At 36.4% G+C, this 16,584-nt stretch overlaps 3 protein-coding genes across 7 annotated transcripts in view; all 3 read left to right on the forward strand.

Moving 5' to 3' along the window:
- LOC122825889 (twitchin-like) overlaps window positions 1-16,584 on the forward strand; it is a gene marked incomplete at its 5' end in the record, with an annotated part of 33,888 nt that overhangs the window by 7,172 nt on the left and 10,132 nt on the right. The window lies entirely within an intron of this gene.
- LOC122825878 overlaps window positions 1-16,584 on the forward strand; it is a 26,783-nt gene continuing 10,199 nt past the window's right edge. Inside the window, exons 1-9 of one of the 3 annotated variants that reach the window (XM_044107456.1) lie at window positions 1-645; window positions 917-1,225; window positions 1,918-2,196; window positions 3,888-4,163; window positions 5,175-5,447; window positions 5,589-5,729; window positions 6,874-6,908; window positions 8,094-8,159; window positions 9,023-9,883. In XM_044107456.1, coding sequence (XP_043963391.1) covers window positions 600-645; window positions 917-1,225; window positions 1,918-2,196; window positions 3,888-4,163; window positions 5,175-5,447; window positions 5,589-5,729; window positions 6,874-6,908; window positions 8,094-8,159; window positions 9,023-9,157 — 1,560 coding nt within the window. In that variant the 5' untranslated portion in view covers window positions 1-599 and the 3' untranslated portion in view covers window positions 9,158-9,883. Of the gene's footprint in view, window positions 646-916; window positions 1,226-1,917; window positions 2,197-2,696; window positions 2,760-3,887; window positions 4,164-5,174; window positions 5,448-5,588; window positions 5,730-6,873; window positions 6,909-8,093; window positions 8,160-9,022; window positions 9,884-16,584 lie in introns of those variants that run through there. The other 2 variants (XM_044107458.1, XM_044107457.1) reach the window with 2 other exon arrangements.
- LOC122825887 lies at window positions 10,357-14,475 on the forward strand. 3 transcript variants are annotated; one of them, XM_044107472.1, is made up of 7 exons: window positions 10,357-10,525; window positions 11,577-11,706; window positions 12,067-12,363; window positions 13,124-13,405; window positions 13,484-13,588; window positions 13,662-13,690; window positions 14,001-14,475. In XM_044107472.1, the coding sequence occupies exons 2-7, from the start codon at window positions 11,601-11,603 to the stop codon at window positions 14,073-14,075; spliced, it is 894 nt and encodes a 297-aa protein (XP_043963407.1). In that variant the 5' UTR covers window positions 10,357-10,525; window positions 11,577-11,600; the 3' UTR covers window positions 14,076-14,475. The 3 variants fall into 3 exon arrangements, with proteins under 3 accessions (XP_043963407.1, XP_043963408.1, XP_043963406.1); XM_044107473.1 differs by having other exon boundaries at window positions 10,372-10,525; window positions 12,067-12,309; XM_044107471.1 differs by having other exon boundaries at window positions 10,383-10,525; window positions 11,565-11,706.

Here is a 16,584-nt window from a genome sequence, read left to right on the forward strand (position 1 = left end):
AGTGAATGGTTTGTTCCCAGTGATCCAGCTCTAGCAGACATGCTGAATGTTCTCATGGACCAAATGTGACCCACTGCCTGAGTCTGAAGCCTCTGCTGGAAGGATCCAGTTGGACCTGATTGGATTCTGTTCTGACTCGGTTTGATTCTCTGTCTGCAGAGTCTCAGAGCTGCTGCTGTTAGTGGACTGACTGCAGCTCATTAGTGTCAGTCAAAGTTCCTGTTTATGAAGGAAATGAACACAAGCTGTATAGAAAATAATAGAAATAAAAAATAAACCAAACATTTGTTCTATGTTCTTTACAATCAGTTCACAGCGAAAACATTTTAGTTCTCAGTGTTACAAAGTGAATCATTTAAAAATTATTAAAACGTTTATTACTAGATAAAGTTTGTACAACTACTTCCTTCTATCTCTGGTTTTTTGTCAGTTTCTAAAGAACCCAAATGTGACGACATCATAGTGACAGGATACATGGTGGGTGTTGGTGTGAATCTGTTTTTATCCTTTATTTCAGCCACAAAGAGGAAATATGATCAGTATTTTCAGATCTGCAGCAGAGAAAATTCTCAGATCAGCAGCTGATAGACGGACAGGAGATGTTGGTTCTGGTTCTGGTTCTGGTCGTTGTGCTTCAGTTTGAAGGTAAAGATCTGTTTTCTTTCAAAGGAAGATGAGAAAAGTTAAAAGAAATTTTAATTTTTTATGGAAACATTAACTTATAATAACTATAAAATCAATATTTATGGCATTTATGAGTGAAAATTTTATTTTATTGTCATCAAGACTGAACAATGTAAAAATAATTCAGCACCAGGAAAACAAGATGAATAAAACATTTCTAATTTCACCTTCATGATTATTTGGTGAAGAATGAAATCTGTAAAACTTTAATGTGTTTTTGTTTCTGCTGCAGGAACCAGAGGAGAAATTCATCTGTATCACAGAGAAGGAGAAAATGTTGTTCTACCTTGTAACAGTCCTTCGTCAGGTTATTCATGCTCCATTATTAACTGGTTTTACTACAGAGAAAGAAGCTCAGCTCACACAGAGGTTGAAGATGGTAAAGTTGTTCAGAGTTCACCTCGAGCTTCCAGGTTAAATTTGGACAATAGTTGCTCTCTGATCATCAACAACATCACTGCTGATGATGCTGGAAGATACGTCTGTAGACCTGGTTCAGAAAACACCTTTGATGGTTTAGTCTTTCTGAATGTTTTAACCAGTAAGTATGAAAACCTGAATGTTTTAACACTCAGACTGTTTCCTTCTGATCAACTTGGTGAAATGTTGGACAGATGTTTCTGACATCATCAGTTCTGATTTCCTTTTTCTCTGAAACCTTGAACTTCTTTGGACTTTAACATGAGGGAACCTCTCAGTGACCTGATGCAGTCAGAAGTTCAGATGTTGTTCAGTCAGAGAAACAATCATTTATTTAGATTCAAGTAAACATTACCCATCAGTCCACACAGTCTGAAATGAAGCTTGCAATCAGGTTTTTATTTTTCCCAGCCAACCTCTGTTGTTTCTTCTACTTCCTGTTTGAGCTGGGGGCGGGGCCAAGCTGTGATGACATCATGAAGTCGGCTCATTAGAGTGAACATTGTGCTCAGTTTAGATTTAATCAGTTTATCTTTTATTGTTCAATGTTTGATCAAAGCTTTGAATAATCAACTTTGTATATAACTTGTTTTCTTCCATCAAGCTGATCAAAACCTGATCAGATCTGTAATAATAATGTAGATCAATAATCATGTAAAATGGAAAAACATTACAAAAAAAGTAATGATTATAATTTATTTTATATTCTACATTCTGCAGCCTGAGAGTCTAAGACTTTATTAAAGTTCTCATCTCTGAGAAAGTTACTTTAACATATTTTAGAGAAAACTGTATTTGTATTTTTTCCTTCAGTTTCAGACGCTGATTCAACAAATGAAGATTTCACATTACAATGTTCTCTGTGGAGAGACGAAGAATTTACTTCTTGTCCAGAGAAAAGTTTCCGCTGGTTTGATGAGACAGGAAGTGAACTGACTGGTGAAAATGATGATCGCAGATCAACACAAAGATGTTTTTCTTCTCTAACTGTGAAGCATCAGAGCGACACCAACAGAAGATTCACCTGCCAGTTTGTTGAAGGAAACAAAGTGAAGGTTGAAGTTCAATACACACATCATCTGATCAGACAAGGTATGATGTCTTTTTTTCTTCAGAGTAAATGAGATAAACAGCAGGAATTTCTACTATTTTATGTGATTATTTATATTTTTTATATGTTATCATTTGTCTTTGTAGACAGATTACAGTATATTTTCATAACTAGTTTTCTATCTGAAATAAAACTTGATTTTCTCCTCTGAGATAAAAAAGGTTCAGAACTTTTTTATTTTTCTGCTGCAGCTTTAGATCAGTGAAACATCCTGCATGAAAGCAAAGAGGACAAAGACTGTTGTTACAAATATTCAATTAATTTACAGATACTGAGTGAGATTTATGGTAATAATATGAATGGTATATGAAATGAATAATATGAAGTGAAACAGATTCACTGAACTGATCAGTGAACCGTCTGAATGTTTGTGTGGAACAAAGTGACCAGTGCAGCGTTTTGTAGGGAACCTTTAAAAAGTGACACCAGAATAGAGCAGCAACTTTTAGAGTCTGTTAGAGACAGAAGAGACAGATCAGTGTGTTAAAGACAGAAATCCTCACAGAGACTTCAGACTGAGAGTCACATGTTGGTCAGTTTCCAGGTTGGATAATAAACTGAGTTTTAACAATAAATCATCCAGTTCTTCAGGAGAAAATAAAGTTTTAATGCAAATAAAAGAAATTAAAACTTCTGAGATTCTGGAGATGTTTTCAGATTTGTGAACCTTTTCTATTGAAGAATAAATAATTCCCTCGGTTTCTAGTCTCTCTCATCCTCTGGGTTCGGTTCCTCTAGAGGCCTGGGAGCCTCAGGGTTCTGCACAGTAACTTGTCTGAGCCTAGAACTGCACTTTTCTGGACTGAGATGTCTGATGTTGTTCCTGGGATCTGATTTAGCCACTGCTTCAGTTTGGGGGTCAGGACCCTGAGGGCCCCCAGGGGCCCCAATGACCTCAGGAGCCACTGTGGTCTTCACCTTCCAGGCCTTTTCCAGTTCCTCTCTAAGGTCCTGGTATTTCTTTAGTTTCTCATGTTGCAATAACTGTTGCTACATCCATCATAACTGTTTTCCTCTGTTGTTTATCCACCTCCATAATGTCCGGTTGGTTCACCATCATCATTTTGTCTGTCTGGATCTGGAATCCCACAGGATCTTAACTCCATCATTCTCCTCCACCTTTTGGAGGATTCCCCACTGTGATCTCTGGGCTTCCAGTCCATATTCTGCACTGATGTTTCTGTACACTATGTCCACCACTTTGTTATATTTTCCCTGCCATCTTGCACCCGGCTGTTATGTGCTGGACTTTCTCAGGGGCCTCATATTGTACAAAAAACAACCTACAGTTTGAGTTTTGTCTGGTAGAACTGATCCTCTATTGCTCTGGTGTTTAGAGTCTGTTCCATATATATTTATATATATTTATATTTATATGCTTTTAGCTAAAATGTACACATTGTTTATCTTAAAAACTCATTAATATTGTTACATAGTAAATTACTCTTCTTGAATCAAAGGCTGATAAAAGGACCTGCAAAGATTAAATAATTGTTTCTGTAGAGTTGAGAAAAATGTTTATAGTTCAAATGTTGAGTAAATGTTATTGTTAATGATGCATTTAATCTTTTTACATTTTCTATATTTCAAGTGAATTCAGGCAGAACAAGAGACTGATATTGTATTATTAACTAAATGAATAGTAAAATATTTCTCTGAATGTTTTTTCCAGTCCATCTCTACCACAGAGCAGGAGATGAAGCTGTTCTGCCCTGTAACAGACCTTCATCATCCGACTCATGCTCCTCTGTTGACTGGATTTATCAGAGAAATAAAATCATGAACAGGAAACAGGAAGTTCATAGAGGAATGGTTCAGAGTTCACCTCGTTCTGCCAGGATGAGTTTGGACAGAAATTGTTCTCTGATCATCAACAACATCACAGCTGAAGATGTTGGACGTTACAGCTGTGGATATAATACAGATGTGTATCTAAACATGATGATCAGTAAGTAATCTAAACTAATGACTCTACCTGCTGATTTCAGTCTTTTATAGATCTGAAAGTTTAGATCTTGATGTGTTTTTGTCAGGACTGGAACTGGATCTGTCTGATTTTAGAGACTAAACTAAACTGTTCATTTCTCTCATTATGATGTTTTTTATGTTGTTGTGGTTTAAATCCAGTGGCTCACCTTCAGTTACTGCCATATATTAATCTGTAATGTTTGCACAGAATAGATTCATTAGTGTAAAGATTCACTGGATGGACCCTGAAAATCAGCCACAACACAGGAGTAAGCAGAAAACTCAGATTTATTAAAAGACAGCGCAGATCGGGGACTTGAGAAATATTTCCGTAGGAATCTGTTAGTGTGTGGAGAGTACACTAACCTGACCTGCTGATCAGGTCCTGAAACGATCAGTTGGGTCGAGCAGATGTTGCTCTGATGGAGGGTTCTGGAAGGAGTTCCTGATGGAGGAGAAGTGCTGATGGAGGGCAGCTCACCAAACTCTGCTACGGTCCGGGAAGACGAACACCGTCCTCCTTCATGTTCAGCTAAAGTGCAAAATCCAGATCCAAATCTTTGCAAAACCTCATTCATACACCAAGAGTCAGAGAGCAGAACAGGTATCAGTGGGTCGGTATCTGAAAAACAGGCTTGGGTCGAAATCCAGATGAGCAAACAGTGACAATCCAACAAAGACAAGACAAAGGGGCCAATCCAGGGAATAAGAGTGTGATTGGAACGAACAGGTGAAGTGAGAGAGCTGAGAAACTACGAGCTAAAAGTGTTTGATAATCTGGCAGTGACTGTCGGTCTCACTGAGAGGCTTAAGAAGGAAAACAATACAAGTGCAAAGAATAACAGAAATGAGGATCATGACATGAATCGGCTCAAAACTAAAGACACAGAAAACCATGTGAACAGCACAAGAATGAAAATAAAACTTCATTTTGTTAGTTTCTGACTTTAGAAAACGTCTTTAATACTGAAATGTTGTTATTTTCTTTCAGTCTCTCTAACAGATTCTGATCCAACAAAGAATGACTTCACATTAGAGTGTTCTCTGTTGAGATCCAGATCATCAGGTTCTTGTCCAGATAAAAGTTTCCTCTGGTTGGATGAGACAGGAAGTGAACTGACTGGTGAAGGTGATGGATATAAATATAGAAGACAGACGGGTTGTGTTTCTCGTCTGACTGTGAATCTTCAGAGCAGCAGAAGATTCACCTGCCAGTTTGTTGAAGGAAACAAAGTGAAGATAGAAGCTCACTATGGATCTGAAGGTATGATGTCATCTTATGAAAAGAAAATTTAAATAAAAATGTGTGATTATATCAATCCTATGAATATTTATTGAAATCTAGTGATATCTTTTTAATCCTATCATACATTATGGATGATTTGTAATCTGAATCTTTTAACAGCCGGTCCCGGTACCATCAGTACCACCACCATCATCATCCTCGGATCAGTGATCGGCGTTCTGCTGCTGCTGGTTGTTCTGGCTGCTGTTTTCATCAAACTCAGGAAAACCAGAAATAAAGAGGATCACAAAACCACAGCAGGTACTGAGTTCATGCAAATTTACTCATTTATAAAAACGTCTTTGTTAGTATGAAAGAACTTTAGATGAAGAATTAAAATAAAACGCATCCCAACATGTTTGCATGTGATGAACAGCTGTCTGTTAACAGAGGAGCCATGTTGTGATGACTTCATTAAGGTGGAGTTTTAAAGAGACAGCGCCCCAATTTGAAAGAATTAAACTATAAAGTCAGTTTTCTTTTCAATCATATTTGATACATTCAGCATTTTTTTAACAAGTTAACAGAGTTACTTCATTATACTGTGAATTTGGCCAAATTCAGAACTTAACGATTCTGATTTTGACCGATAACATTTTTGTCTGAAATGTTGCTCAATATATCAAGAAAGTTGCTGAATTGGCAACAATGACAACAATATTGTCTGTTAACAACATTGTTAACGGAAAATGTGCAGACATGACCTGGTCAGCTGGTTTGTCAGTCAAACTTTTCTCATGATAGAAAGGATTTTTAGACTTTTGCCGAGGTCAATAACATCGGAGGATAAAATCGGCTTCACATGTAAAAATCGACACAGATACATCGACTGGCTGATAAATCGATGCATCCTAAACAAAATGTCTGAAACAGTCTGAATAAACCAACCATGGCTCAGAAAGAGAAAGGCCTCTTATAGAATCAGATTAAGCTGCTTTATTTGGATACAAAACTTTTCTAAAACCGCAAAAATATTATAGCTAAATCTTTAAAATTGTTTTGATCAGCACAAGTAGTTCATGAGCTGTAAAATGCAGGCCTGGATCACATGGGCACTCTGTTGCCATGTGACTGTTGGCCACATGAAAGTGTCAGGATGGCATAGTCAAAGTCTAACTGAAAACTGAGTGTGGCTCCCTGTGAAGCTTCACACAGCGCCGAGCCGAACTTAAACGTGTGCAGGATGAACACAGAAAGGTTTTGAGCTGCAGTTATTTTCTGTTTTATTTCACTTCTATTTCTGACATCTAACTCTGAAAGACTTTTCTCAGAATGAGAAGGAACCGTTTCCATAGTTACCACAGCGCAGTGAACCAATAGTGGTTAAAAATAAGCAGAAGTTCGATGTGATCACTAAAATTTTCTTCTGAAAATGATTATGATGGTTTATTTTCTTTTGTTTCAGAAAATCAAGATTCATCCGTTGAAAATCATCAGTATGTGAGTATCGACACAAAAACATCGACATGGAGTTTGGAGAAAAAACATCAAATCACTCAATGTGGTTTTAACGGGTGGAAAACTGGAACTGTTTTTGTACATGCAAACTGTTGTGACACTCCTGCAGCAACTTTAGCTCTCAGGAAGTCTGAAGTGACAGGAAATGACTTCAGGTTCTTCCTCTTTTGTAAACTCATCAGAGAACAAAACAAACTGTTTTGTTCTAAATAAAGACATTTAGCTGCAACTAACGACTGAGAGTTGAAGAAAATCTGATGTTTATCAGTCAGTGAAATGCAGTAGCAGCTGTTTTCTGGAAGAAATAATATAATAAGTAAGTCAATATGAAATATAATGTTTATAATTTGAACTCTTTATGTTGGTCAGACTCACCTGTGAACTGAGGCTGACAGACTTTGACAGGACCGTCTCAAGTTCAAAACCTGCCTGGATCATTTGTTAAAAGTTTCTGTCCCTCATTTCTGTTTATTAATTATGAAACAGGAAATCTGTAGAGTTTTATTGACATTTGATTAAACAAAAGTAATAATTTTAAGTTCACATTTTCCTTTTGTCTCACAGACACTTTGTTAAATATCATCGTTTTGGTTTTAGTTTGTTTTTCTCCACTGATCTTCTGTCAACTCTGTGAGAATCAGAATCATCTCATGTTTCTGGACCAGTGATGTCACATCATGACCCGGTTTGGCTGAAGCTTCAGTTTCAGAGATTTTCTCACAGTCAGGATTCTCTGACACACAGAAAAGTTCATGGTTGGTTTAATGGCTGAAAACGGTTCAGTCTCTAAAAACAATCCCACATCACCAGTCCTCCTCCACCGTGCTCAGCAGTTAGAACTGAGATGTGTCTCATGACACTGTGAACCCAAATGCTTCCAAATATTCAGGCAGCTTTGCAAACTTAACTTCTCCTGGAACTTGATTTGATAGAATATCTCATCTGGTTTGTTTTGTTTTCTGTCTTTTGAAAGTCGATCAAACTACATGGACAACTTTCACTTTGTAGACTCCTTAGCAGAAGACATGTTGTATCTCAGTGTGTGTGTTGGACATGTTGTCTCTTCCTGGGTAAATAAAATGAGTGAAATGGACGAACCCAGCAGGACAGAATAAGACAGAAGAGTTTCACTGTAACAGCAGATAAATGTAAACTGTTTGTTCTCAGGATGAGCTGCAGGCCAACCTGACCTACGCTACTGTTAGCCACTCCAAACCCTCTGAGAAGATCAAGGTAAGAGACCCAAAGAGTTTATTATTGTCTCATTTTAAATTAGTTTGATTCCATAAAACCAAGGAATGAAATAAATCCAATCTAAGCTGCAGGTAGAAGACTGACTGCATTCATCTGTTAACATGACTTTGTTAAATAGAATAGTATGATTACAGTTTCTCTGTGATAAAGTTACACTCCTTGCATATCAAAATACAATATGGCCGCTCCTCGCCTCAGCAGTAATAACACTCTTTTACAAATGTGTGTAAAATTAATGTTACATGAAGATCCTGTAACTCTAAACTGGAAACATTTAATGTGTAGTTTGAATATGGAAAGTAAAACTCAAACTGATGTTTCTAAAAGGTACTTTGAAGAATCGTTACTTGGTTGTTGCCATGTTTTAAATCTGGCTTACAGTAAAATGGTACAGAGGATTACACCATCTACCATTCAACTGCTCTCTTCTTCCTGGTTCTGTTTACCCAGACTAAATGAATAATCCATGTTTATGTCTAATCCAGTTAGCCATGTCTCAATTAGACTTTTTCCCCTGTAGCTCCTTTCATGACAGGTTAGAGACGCCAACTAAGCAACTTTGTTGGGAGGAAATCTCTCGTTTTCCCACAGTGACAGGACAAGGCTGTAACGTGGCCTTTGGACAAAAGATGAAAAAAACTGAAAATAGAAAAGTTGACAACAAAACAATCAGCTCTGCTGTGGGAAAAAACTTTAATAAAAACACACTGCATAACTAAATACTATTTTTAAGAGAAAAAAGAGTGAGACTATTTTAATGTGATATATTTCAACAACCAAATGTCTACAAGTGGAAAGTCTTTCATATGGAACTGAAACGGTTTGTGGTTTTTGTGCTGCAGGTCCAACCGGATGAGGAAACTGTGACTTATTCTGCTGTGAGGACTAAAAAAAAGACCGAGGTGAACATCGATCCCAACGACCTCTACAGCTGCCTCACTGAGCCAAAAAGAGGAAACAGGAAGTCAGACGTTTAATAATCCGCCTTACAGGAAGTGACCTGCTGGGTTTAGGTTTCAGAGACACCAAACATTTCATTTATTCATGTTTTGGACGATTTCTGTTGTTTTTAAATGATCATAAAGGTTTCTTAGTAGAAATGTTCTGTGACTGAGTTACATGATAAAGTTTACTGTAAATACTGTAAATAATGTCCACATATTTACAGCATGAATATGTAGTAAGTGATGCATTAAAATCCACAAATGTTGACTTGATGTTAGTTTAAATCCACCTTAATTGTGCAAAATACAACTTTCAAAACACAACAAACTCAGATTTTGATCGCTGCATCTGAACAAACTGAAGTTTTATTTTCTGTTCTTCTCAGTTTCATTTTTTTTTCTGGATTTATCCAAAATGTTTTTTATTATTATTTATCTCTCCTGAGTTTATACATCAGATTGTTTTGACTGTTTCATCAAAGCTTGAGTTTAAACCCTCCATGTTTCCACATGTTTCTCTCTGTCAGCTGCTCTGGCTCCAGTTTGATGATCCTGGTTCTGGATTACAGAGATCAGAGTGGAAATGAGACAGAGTCTCAGCCGTCTCCCTCTGAGTCTCAGGGATCTGGACTCCATCATGTAGTTTCTTTTTATAAGCAGCTAAAAGCTCATTTTAAAACCAGATACTCAGTTAATATTGTTTTGTATTTCTTTTAATGTTGTGTATTGTTTTTAATAACTATGTAAACCCTATTTTAAAATTGTTATTATGTATGAAAGTTGAAAATAAAACATTTTCTTTGGTTACATTTTGCTTTCCAACTCATTGATTTTTAATCTTTCTGAAAGCCTCGTTGACTGTAAACTGTTTTTGTTTTTGTGATTAGAGGCCATTTTGGTGGATTTATATGTAATAGTACAAACTATAAGCACTATAAACATTTTAGACCAGACTGTCCACTTCAACCATTAACAACCAGCACAGCAGGTTTCTAATAGTATCAATTTGCTGCCCCCTAGTGGTTAGACTAAAATATATCAGCTATACATTGTCAGTAAATCGCTTCATATTCATGTTAAATTAGTAGATATTTAAACTGTAATTCTATATTAAGAGTAACAGTTTTATTCCTCCTGTATTTTTTATTATCTGGAGGTTTTACTGAGGCAGTGTGAAGCTGCCTGCACTCTGATGTCCTGCAGTTTTGAACGCATCATTTGAAAGGTAACATTTTTCTGATTAGACTAATGACTTTCAGGTGTATGACGTGATGTCAGACTTTACTGCTGTGTAGTTTTATCTTTTTAATAACAGGATTCATCACTCAAAATAGAAATGAACGGATCACTGATGTGTATAAAAATAAAAACATCAAAGTGTCGAAGCGTTTAAGCCAGAAGGTGAGTCAGTTTATTGTTGTGATTATAAGATATGATCTGAATCCATATCCTCTGGAGATTTTTGAAATATATTAAAAATCTCATAAACTTTCTTACATATAAGAAAGCAACGGAAGAAACACGTCATTAATTTACACTTTAAATCTGTTAATCTTCTCTTTGTAAAATGTTCTCCATTTTAACTTGTAGCAAAACATTAAAAACATTGCAGCATTACTGCTTTGGATCTTTTAAAAGATTTAGAGGTTTCCTTTCTCAACCTTCACTGACTTCAAATATTTTATATGCAAAGAAAATAAAATTAGTTTTATTGCATAAATGGAAGTGAACTGAAGAGCATGTTGCTGTGGTTTGTTTTGTGTTATTGTGTCAGAACTCAGTAAATTCAAGATAAGATGATTTTCCTGACTCAAGTTTTTCCACTGTGACCTGAGTTTTGGTTCCTAACCTTGGTGGTTCATGGAAACCAGTTTGGTTCTCTGGTTTCTTCAACACATTAAAGGACGTCTGTATGTGAAACTTCTTTATTTACTCACTCCACATATTTACTGTGGGACTGTAAGACAATGTAAATATGTATTTTATTCTGAACAGTATTTTTTGTTTGTATTTAAATGTGTTTTTATTTGGTTCCTCATTTCACTGATGTTGCAAAACCAACAGCAGGTTTGGGTTTAAAGTTAAACAGATTAAGATCTGTGGGAACAAAAAGTAGTTATTTTAAAATCTGTTGCATTTTTCTGTGGTAGCCATCAAACTAAATAACAAGAACAGCTGATTTCTGAGCATCAGAAATATCAAACTGAGGTCACATAAATAAATAAGATGAGTCATTGTTTTTCAGGCAACAGACAATTTCATAACATGGTAATAATCTGAACATCCAGGTTTATTTCTCTGAACAGTTTCCCTTTGCTCTGTGATCTGAGTTCATTTGAAAAGATTCAGTGAAACATAATTTTCCACCAACAGGTAAACATTTGTTTAGCTGTATATAAATGTTGCTCGCTGCATTTTGAATGCTGCTGTTTTTTTACAATCTTTTCCACAGAAATCGACCACAAACAGGAAATGAATGAACTTCTACTTTTACGTGGCTTTAAAAGCAGCTTTGGCTGAAGAGGTCAGGCGAACGATGTCTTTCCTTGGAACGCTATTCATTTTCTTGCTTCAGTTTGAAGGTAAAAGGGTTTTTATTATTATTTGAAGTAATTATTTTAGTTTACGGCAATAGTTTGAAATGCATTGGAGTTTAAAAGTTCTTGTGTTTAATGGTGATCGTCACTTCAGTCGAAGAGCGAAGAACATGGCACTGAAAGTATATTTTTTACATTGGGATTTTTAAACAAACACTTTCAAAACGTCAGAGGAAGTTAAATTAAGTTGTGCTGATTGATTCTATTAAAACAGATATTTGAGAGCTGAAACAGCAAGACTTCCTATCAGCTAACAGGAATATTTATAATATTTTGGACTGTTAAGCATCTGCAAATATTAGTCTGGATTTTTAAAGTTTTTTTTTTTTATATTTTGTCTTGCAGTCAGTGTCTGTGCCGTGTACAGAATGGAGACCTACCGTCCGCTTGGGGAGGACGTGGTTTTGTTGTGTCAACTTCCTCAATCTGACTCACATTTTGGGGTCAAATGGCGTCGCGGCGGAGAAACTCTGGTGATGGACGGGACGGTGATGGACGCCTGGGCTCCAGGAGGAAGGCTGAGTGTGAACATTAACGGATCTCTTATCATCAAGAAAGTTAGGGCTTCAGACGCCGGCGTCTACACATGTCAGTTTCCAACGTCCGTCAACGTTTCGGTCAATGCTCTGTGTCTTATGTCCAGTGAGTATCGGATCACCTGCTGCTTAGCAACCAGTTTAAATCTGTTTGAAGATGCTCCTGTAAATTCATACCTCCATTTCATATGAACTCACTCCGCCATTTTATCCCATCATATTCTGAACCATAAATAAACTCATAAACCAGTCATTTATCTCCCCAAGGTTTTTGGGAAACATTATGAAGATTAGCAAGAATAAGTTTGACTCTTGAGCGTTCTGCCGCCTGGAGAGTCAAAGATCATCTTCAGTTGTTTCTTCGTGGTGACCAGGGGACCGGTTTGTAATAACAGGACGGATATCAAAGCAAAACCTGAGAAGTTTCCCCCTCACTTCCTCAAATCTAAAAATCAAATCAAATACATTTATTCTGGTTTATGCAGCAAAATATTTTGTTTGTGCTGCTTTGGCTTTGAAGATATTGATCAAAGGTTAAAGGTCAAAAGATCAACCAGTCTCCCCGCTTTACGAAATCAAATGTTATGCAGGAAAATTTTTTGTTTATGCCGGTATTTTTTAAAAATATATTAAGAAAAGTTTCCTGAGGTCATGAAGGTCAACCAGCTTCTTCAGTTAGACAAAGTTGGTGTCGGTCAACTTGGCCACAGTTACTCAAAGTGATGAAACTTCATAATATGAGTAGTGAAGTGACAATAAGATGCAGTAAAACTTATTTTTTTCTAGAATGTTGTGAAATAAATGTAACTAAAAACCATCCAGCTAGTCAAAGAACCTTAAAATAATTTTCTCTCTCCTTGTTTCAGTCTCTCCATCTCCACCAGATTCTGAGTGTAAAAAGGACAAAATCATGGATTTAACTTGCTCTCTGATTTGCAACCCCGTCTCATGTGGAGAGGGCAGCATCGTCTGGCTGAGTGGAACTGGAAATGTGCTGCAAGAAAAGAAAGTTGGTCAGAACTTGGATTCAGGCTGCAGTTCAGTTCTCACTGTGAACCGTCTGACGGGAAACTACAGGAGATACAGCTGCCGGTTTGTTCAGGAAGACCAGGTCCAGACGGAGGTTCACTACACACCTGTCTTCTCAGGTAAATAACAGAAGACATGATTTATTTAAATTCATGTCATTCATGCAGATGAAGCAACATTTAAGACGTGTTGTTCAGATTCCACAGACTGGCCCGTTCTGAGCTCCATCCTGCTGATTCTGCGCATCGCAGGACTGATCCTGATGATCTGTGTTGTTGTTGTTGTTTACATCAGAACCAGAGGTGAAACACTTTACAGTCTCAGAACAACACGCATCAGAACATTTGCTAATCAAAATGATCTGCCCTCTTCCAGGAAGCAAGAATCCACCGAAGGACGTCAATGTGAGTAAAAAAAGACTTTTGACTTGATCTTTTTTTGTTTGTTTGTTTTACCTTGTTGCCATGGAAGCTTATTTATTTTAGTATATATACTCTATGACAACCTAAGATTTATTCCTCTGAGCCTTTTTGCAGGAAATACAAATAATTTCAATAACTAGTTCAGTGATTATAATCTAGTCAGAACAATTTAATTTGTATATTTGGGTCAAACATTTCTAGACTTTTTGAACCAAAATAATAATTCTACCCTGAAAATAAATTCAAGATCAGGTTTTTAATATGTTGATTTTTTTTTTTTCTTTCATCTCAGGTTCATGTTGTCTGCAGAGACGACTCCCTGAACTATGAAAATATTGAAGTTCGTTCTTCTGCTGCGAGTCGCTGAACTCCATCACAACAAGCTTCACATCTTAAGTTTTTAATGCTGCTTCACTATTTATATGTTACAATGCTAATAACTCATAGAAGAATCAGGTGGAAGTAAAAATGTTTCTGTTTTCAGTCTAAATGTTGTGAGGAAACTGCAGGACAGGAAGTGAAGGAAGAATAAAGTGAATGTTGAAGAAACTGAAAACGTTGCTGCGTACTGGAGCTTGTGCAGGAAAGTCAAATGTTGCTTTTTTTAATTTTATCGTGTCAGTGTTTTTTTTTTCCTTCTTACATTTTAATATTTTTTAACACTTCTTTGTTAATGTGATTTTCTGTCTTGTTTTCATGTAAAATAAAGCATCTTTAATTTCCTGTGTGCATGGATGATACAACTAATAAACTTGAATTATCTTTAAGTTATGCTTAATATCTGCTTACTAACGGTTTACAAATATTTCACAGCTTAGTTATGTGTTTACTGTTAGTTACTTATAATGTAATCTTAATAAAAAAATCTTAAAGTGGCACCAAAAAATGTAATGTTTAATGTTTTTTCTCTATTAGTCGTTACTAATTATTCTTGTTATACTGACTTTCTCCTACGTGTGTCAAACTTGAGGCCCTTGGGCCAAATATGGCTCACCAGAAGATTTCATGTGGCCCTCCAAACTATAGAAATATAATCTAACATAATATTTTAAAAATATTAATTCATCAGTCAAATGAACAGTTTTATATGCATTGTGTAAAATTAGATAAAGGTGAAAATATGCTAAATGTTTTATTTCAAAAAGTTCTCATCGAATGCAGAAACAGCTATCTGTTAATATTTTAAGTCTTTTAGTAATTTTATCAGCACATTCCGCCTCAAACGGCCCCTTAGACACGTTCTTGACCTTAATCTGACCCAAAATGAAAACGAGTTTGACAAGCAGCTCTACATCAAGTTATCATCAAAAAACATCTGAAAGTAATCAGATTAATTCTGTTTTTACAGGAAGGAAAAAGACACGAATGCAAACCATTAAACATGATTAAAATGCAAAAATAGTTTAAGTTGACTTTTTTTAAATAAAGCAGCTGATAAACTGAAGCTGCTTTTGATGAAATATAAAGCACTCCTCTTGGATAACTTGTTTTTCAGTCAGTGGTACATAAAGGAGCAGCTTTATGTATTTTCTGTAGTTAATATTTTGATCATGTGCTGGAAAAGAGCAAATCTGGCTGGAAACTAAAAGTTTTTTGTTTTTTTCTGAATAGAAATCATCTGTGGTGGATTTGATGTGAAACAGTTTGGACTGAAGCTGATTATACTTGAAGTTTTTGTCTTTATGCTTTTTTTAAATATTGAAACATTAAACATTAGTGGTTAGTGACAGAGGCTGCACAGTGGTGCAGTTGGTAGAGCTGCTGCCTTGCAGCAAGAAGGTCCTGGGTTCGATTCCCGGCCCGGGGTCTTTCTGCATGGAGTTTGCATGTTCTCCCTGTGCATGGTGGGTTCTCTCCGGGTTCTCCGGCTTCATCCCACAGTCCAAAAACATGACTGTCAGTTTAACTGGTTTCTCTAAATTCTCCCTAGGTGTGAGTGTGTGTGAATGGTTGTTTGTCCTGTGTGTCTCTGTGTTGCCCTGCGACAGACTGGCGACCTGTCCAGGGTGACCCCGTGACCCCGCCTCTCGCCCGGAACGCAGCTGGAGAGGAACCAGCAACCCTCCAGACCCCATTAGGAAGGGTGATTAGAAAATGGATGGATGGATTAGTGACAGAGTTCTGAGAATGTGACAGGAAGCAGGATGCTGATTGTAGCCTCAGTTTTTCTCTAAGCTTCATCCTCTTTAGTTTCACTGAAACTGATGTTGCAAACAGTGAAATATTTTTACTGATCATATTATGTACAATATAACATGTGCAGTAGTTATACTGCACATGTTATTTAAGATAGATTATTTTAAGATAGCTTTTAAAATAATCTTTTAAGATAGATTATTGTTCAGTTAATTGGTTTACTGGTTAAAATATACAAGCACTTTGGAAAAATGTAAAAAAACCCAAAAAAACAATCTTGATGCCAAATGAACCATTCCTCTGAAAGGAACGGGGACAAAAACATAGAGGAGGGAAAAAATAATTTTTTTTGTGGTTCAGCCAAAAATCAGCATGACAATCAAATAAATGTTGATGGAGATGAATTGTGGGGGTTGGATGAACTCACCAGTAAGTCGGACAGAAACAGGAAATAAGAAACAGATTCAGAAAACAGAGACGCTGCGCAGCGTTCAGCAGCTGGAAGATGGCAGCTTTGAGATTTATTTTCCTCTTTGTTCTTCAGTTTGAAGGTAAACATATTTTACTCTTTTTGATTATACATTTTTGATGTCTTGATTCAATTGATCAAATTTATAAAATTTTAAAATTTGTGGCTAAAATTCAAGCTCACCAATGAAACTTGTTCTGATGAACTTTTTTATGAAGAAATGAGCAAAAGGTCTTCATTTTTAATCATGTTGATTTAACTACATTCTCTC

The sequence above is a fragment of the Gambusia affinis genome, linkage group LG22 (assembly GCF_019740435.1).
Source record: "Gambusia affinis linkage group LG22, SWU_Gaff_1.0, whole genome shotgun sequence".
Lineage (NCBI taxonomy): Eukaryota > Metazoa > Chordata > Actinopteri > Cyprinodontiformes > Poeciliidae > Gambusia > Gambusia affinis.

Excerpts from the sequence above, each read along its gene's own strand:
- LOC122825887 (XM_044107472.1), top strand. The coding sequence starts at position 11,601 with ATGAACTTCTACTTTTACGTGGCTTTAAAAGCAGCTTTGGCTGAAGAG. Across the intron at positions 11,707-12,066 it reads TTTCTTGCTTCAGTTTGAAG|TCAGTGTCTGTGCCGTGTAC; the intron begins GTAAAAGGGTTT and ends TTTGTCTTGCAG. Across the intron at positions 12,364-13,123 it reads TGCTCTGTGTCTTATGTCCA|TCTCTCCATCTCCACCAGAT; the intron begins GTGAGTATCGGA and ends TCCTTGTTTCAG.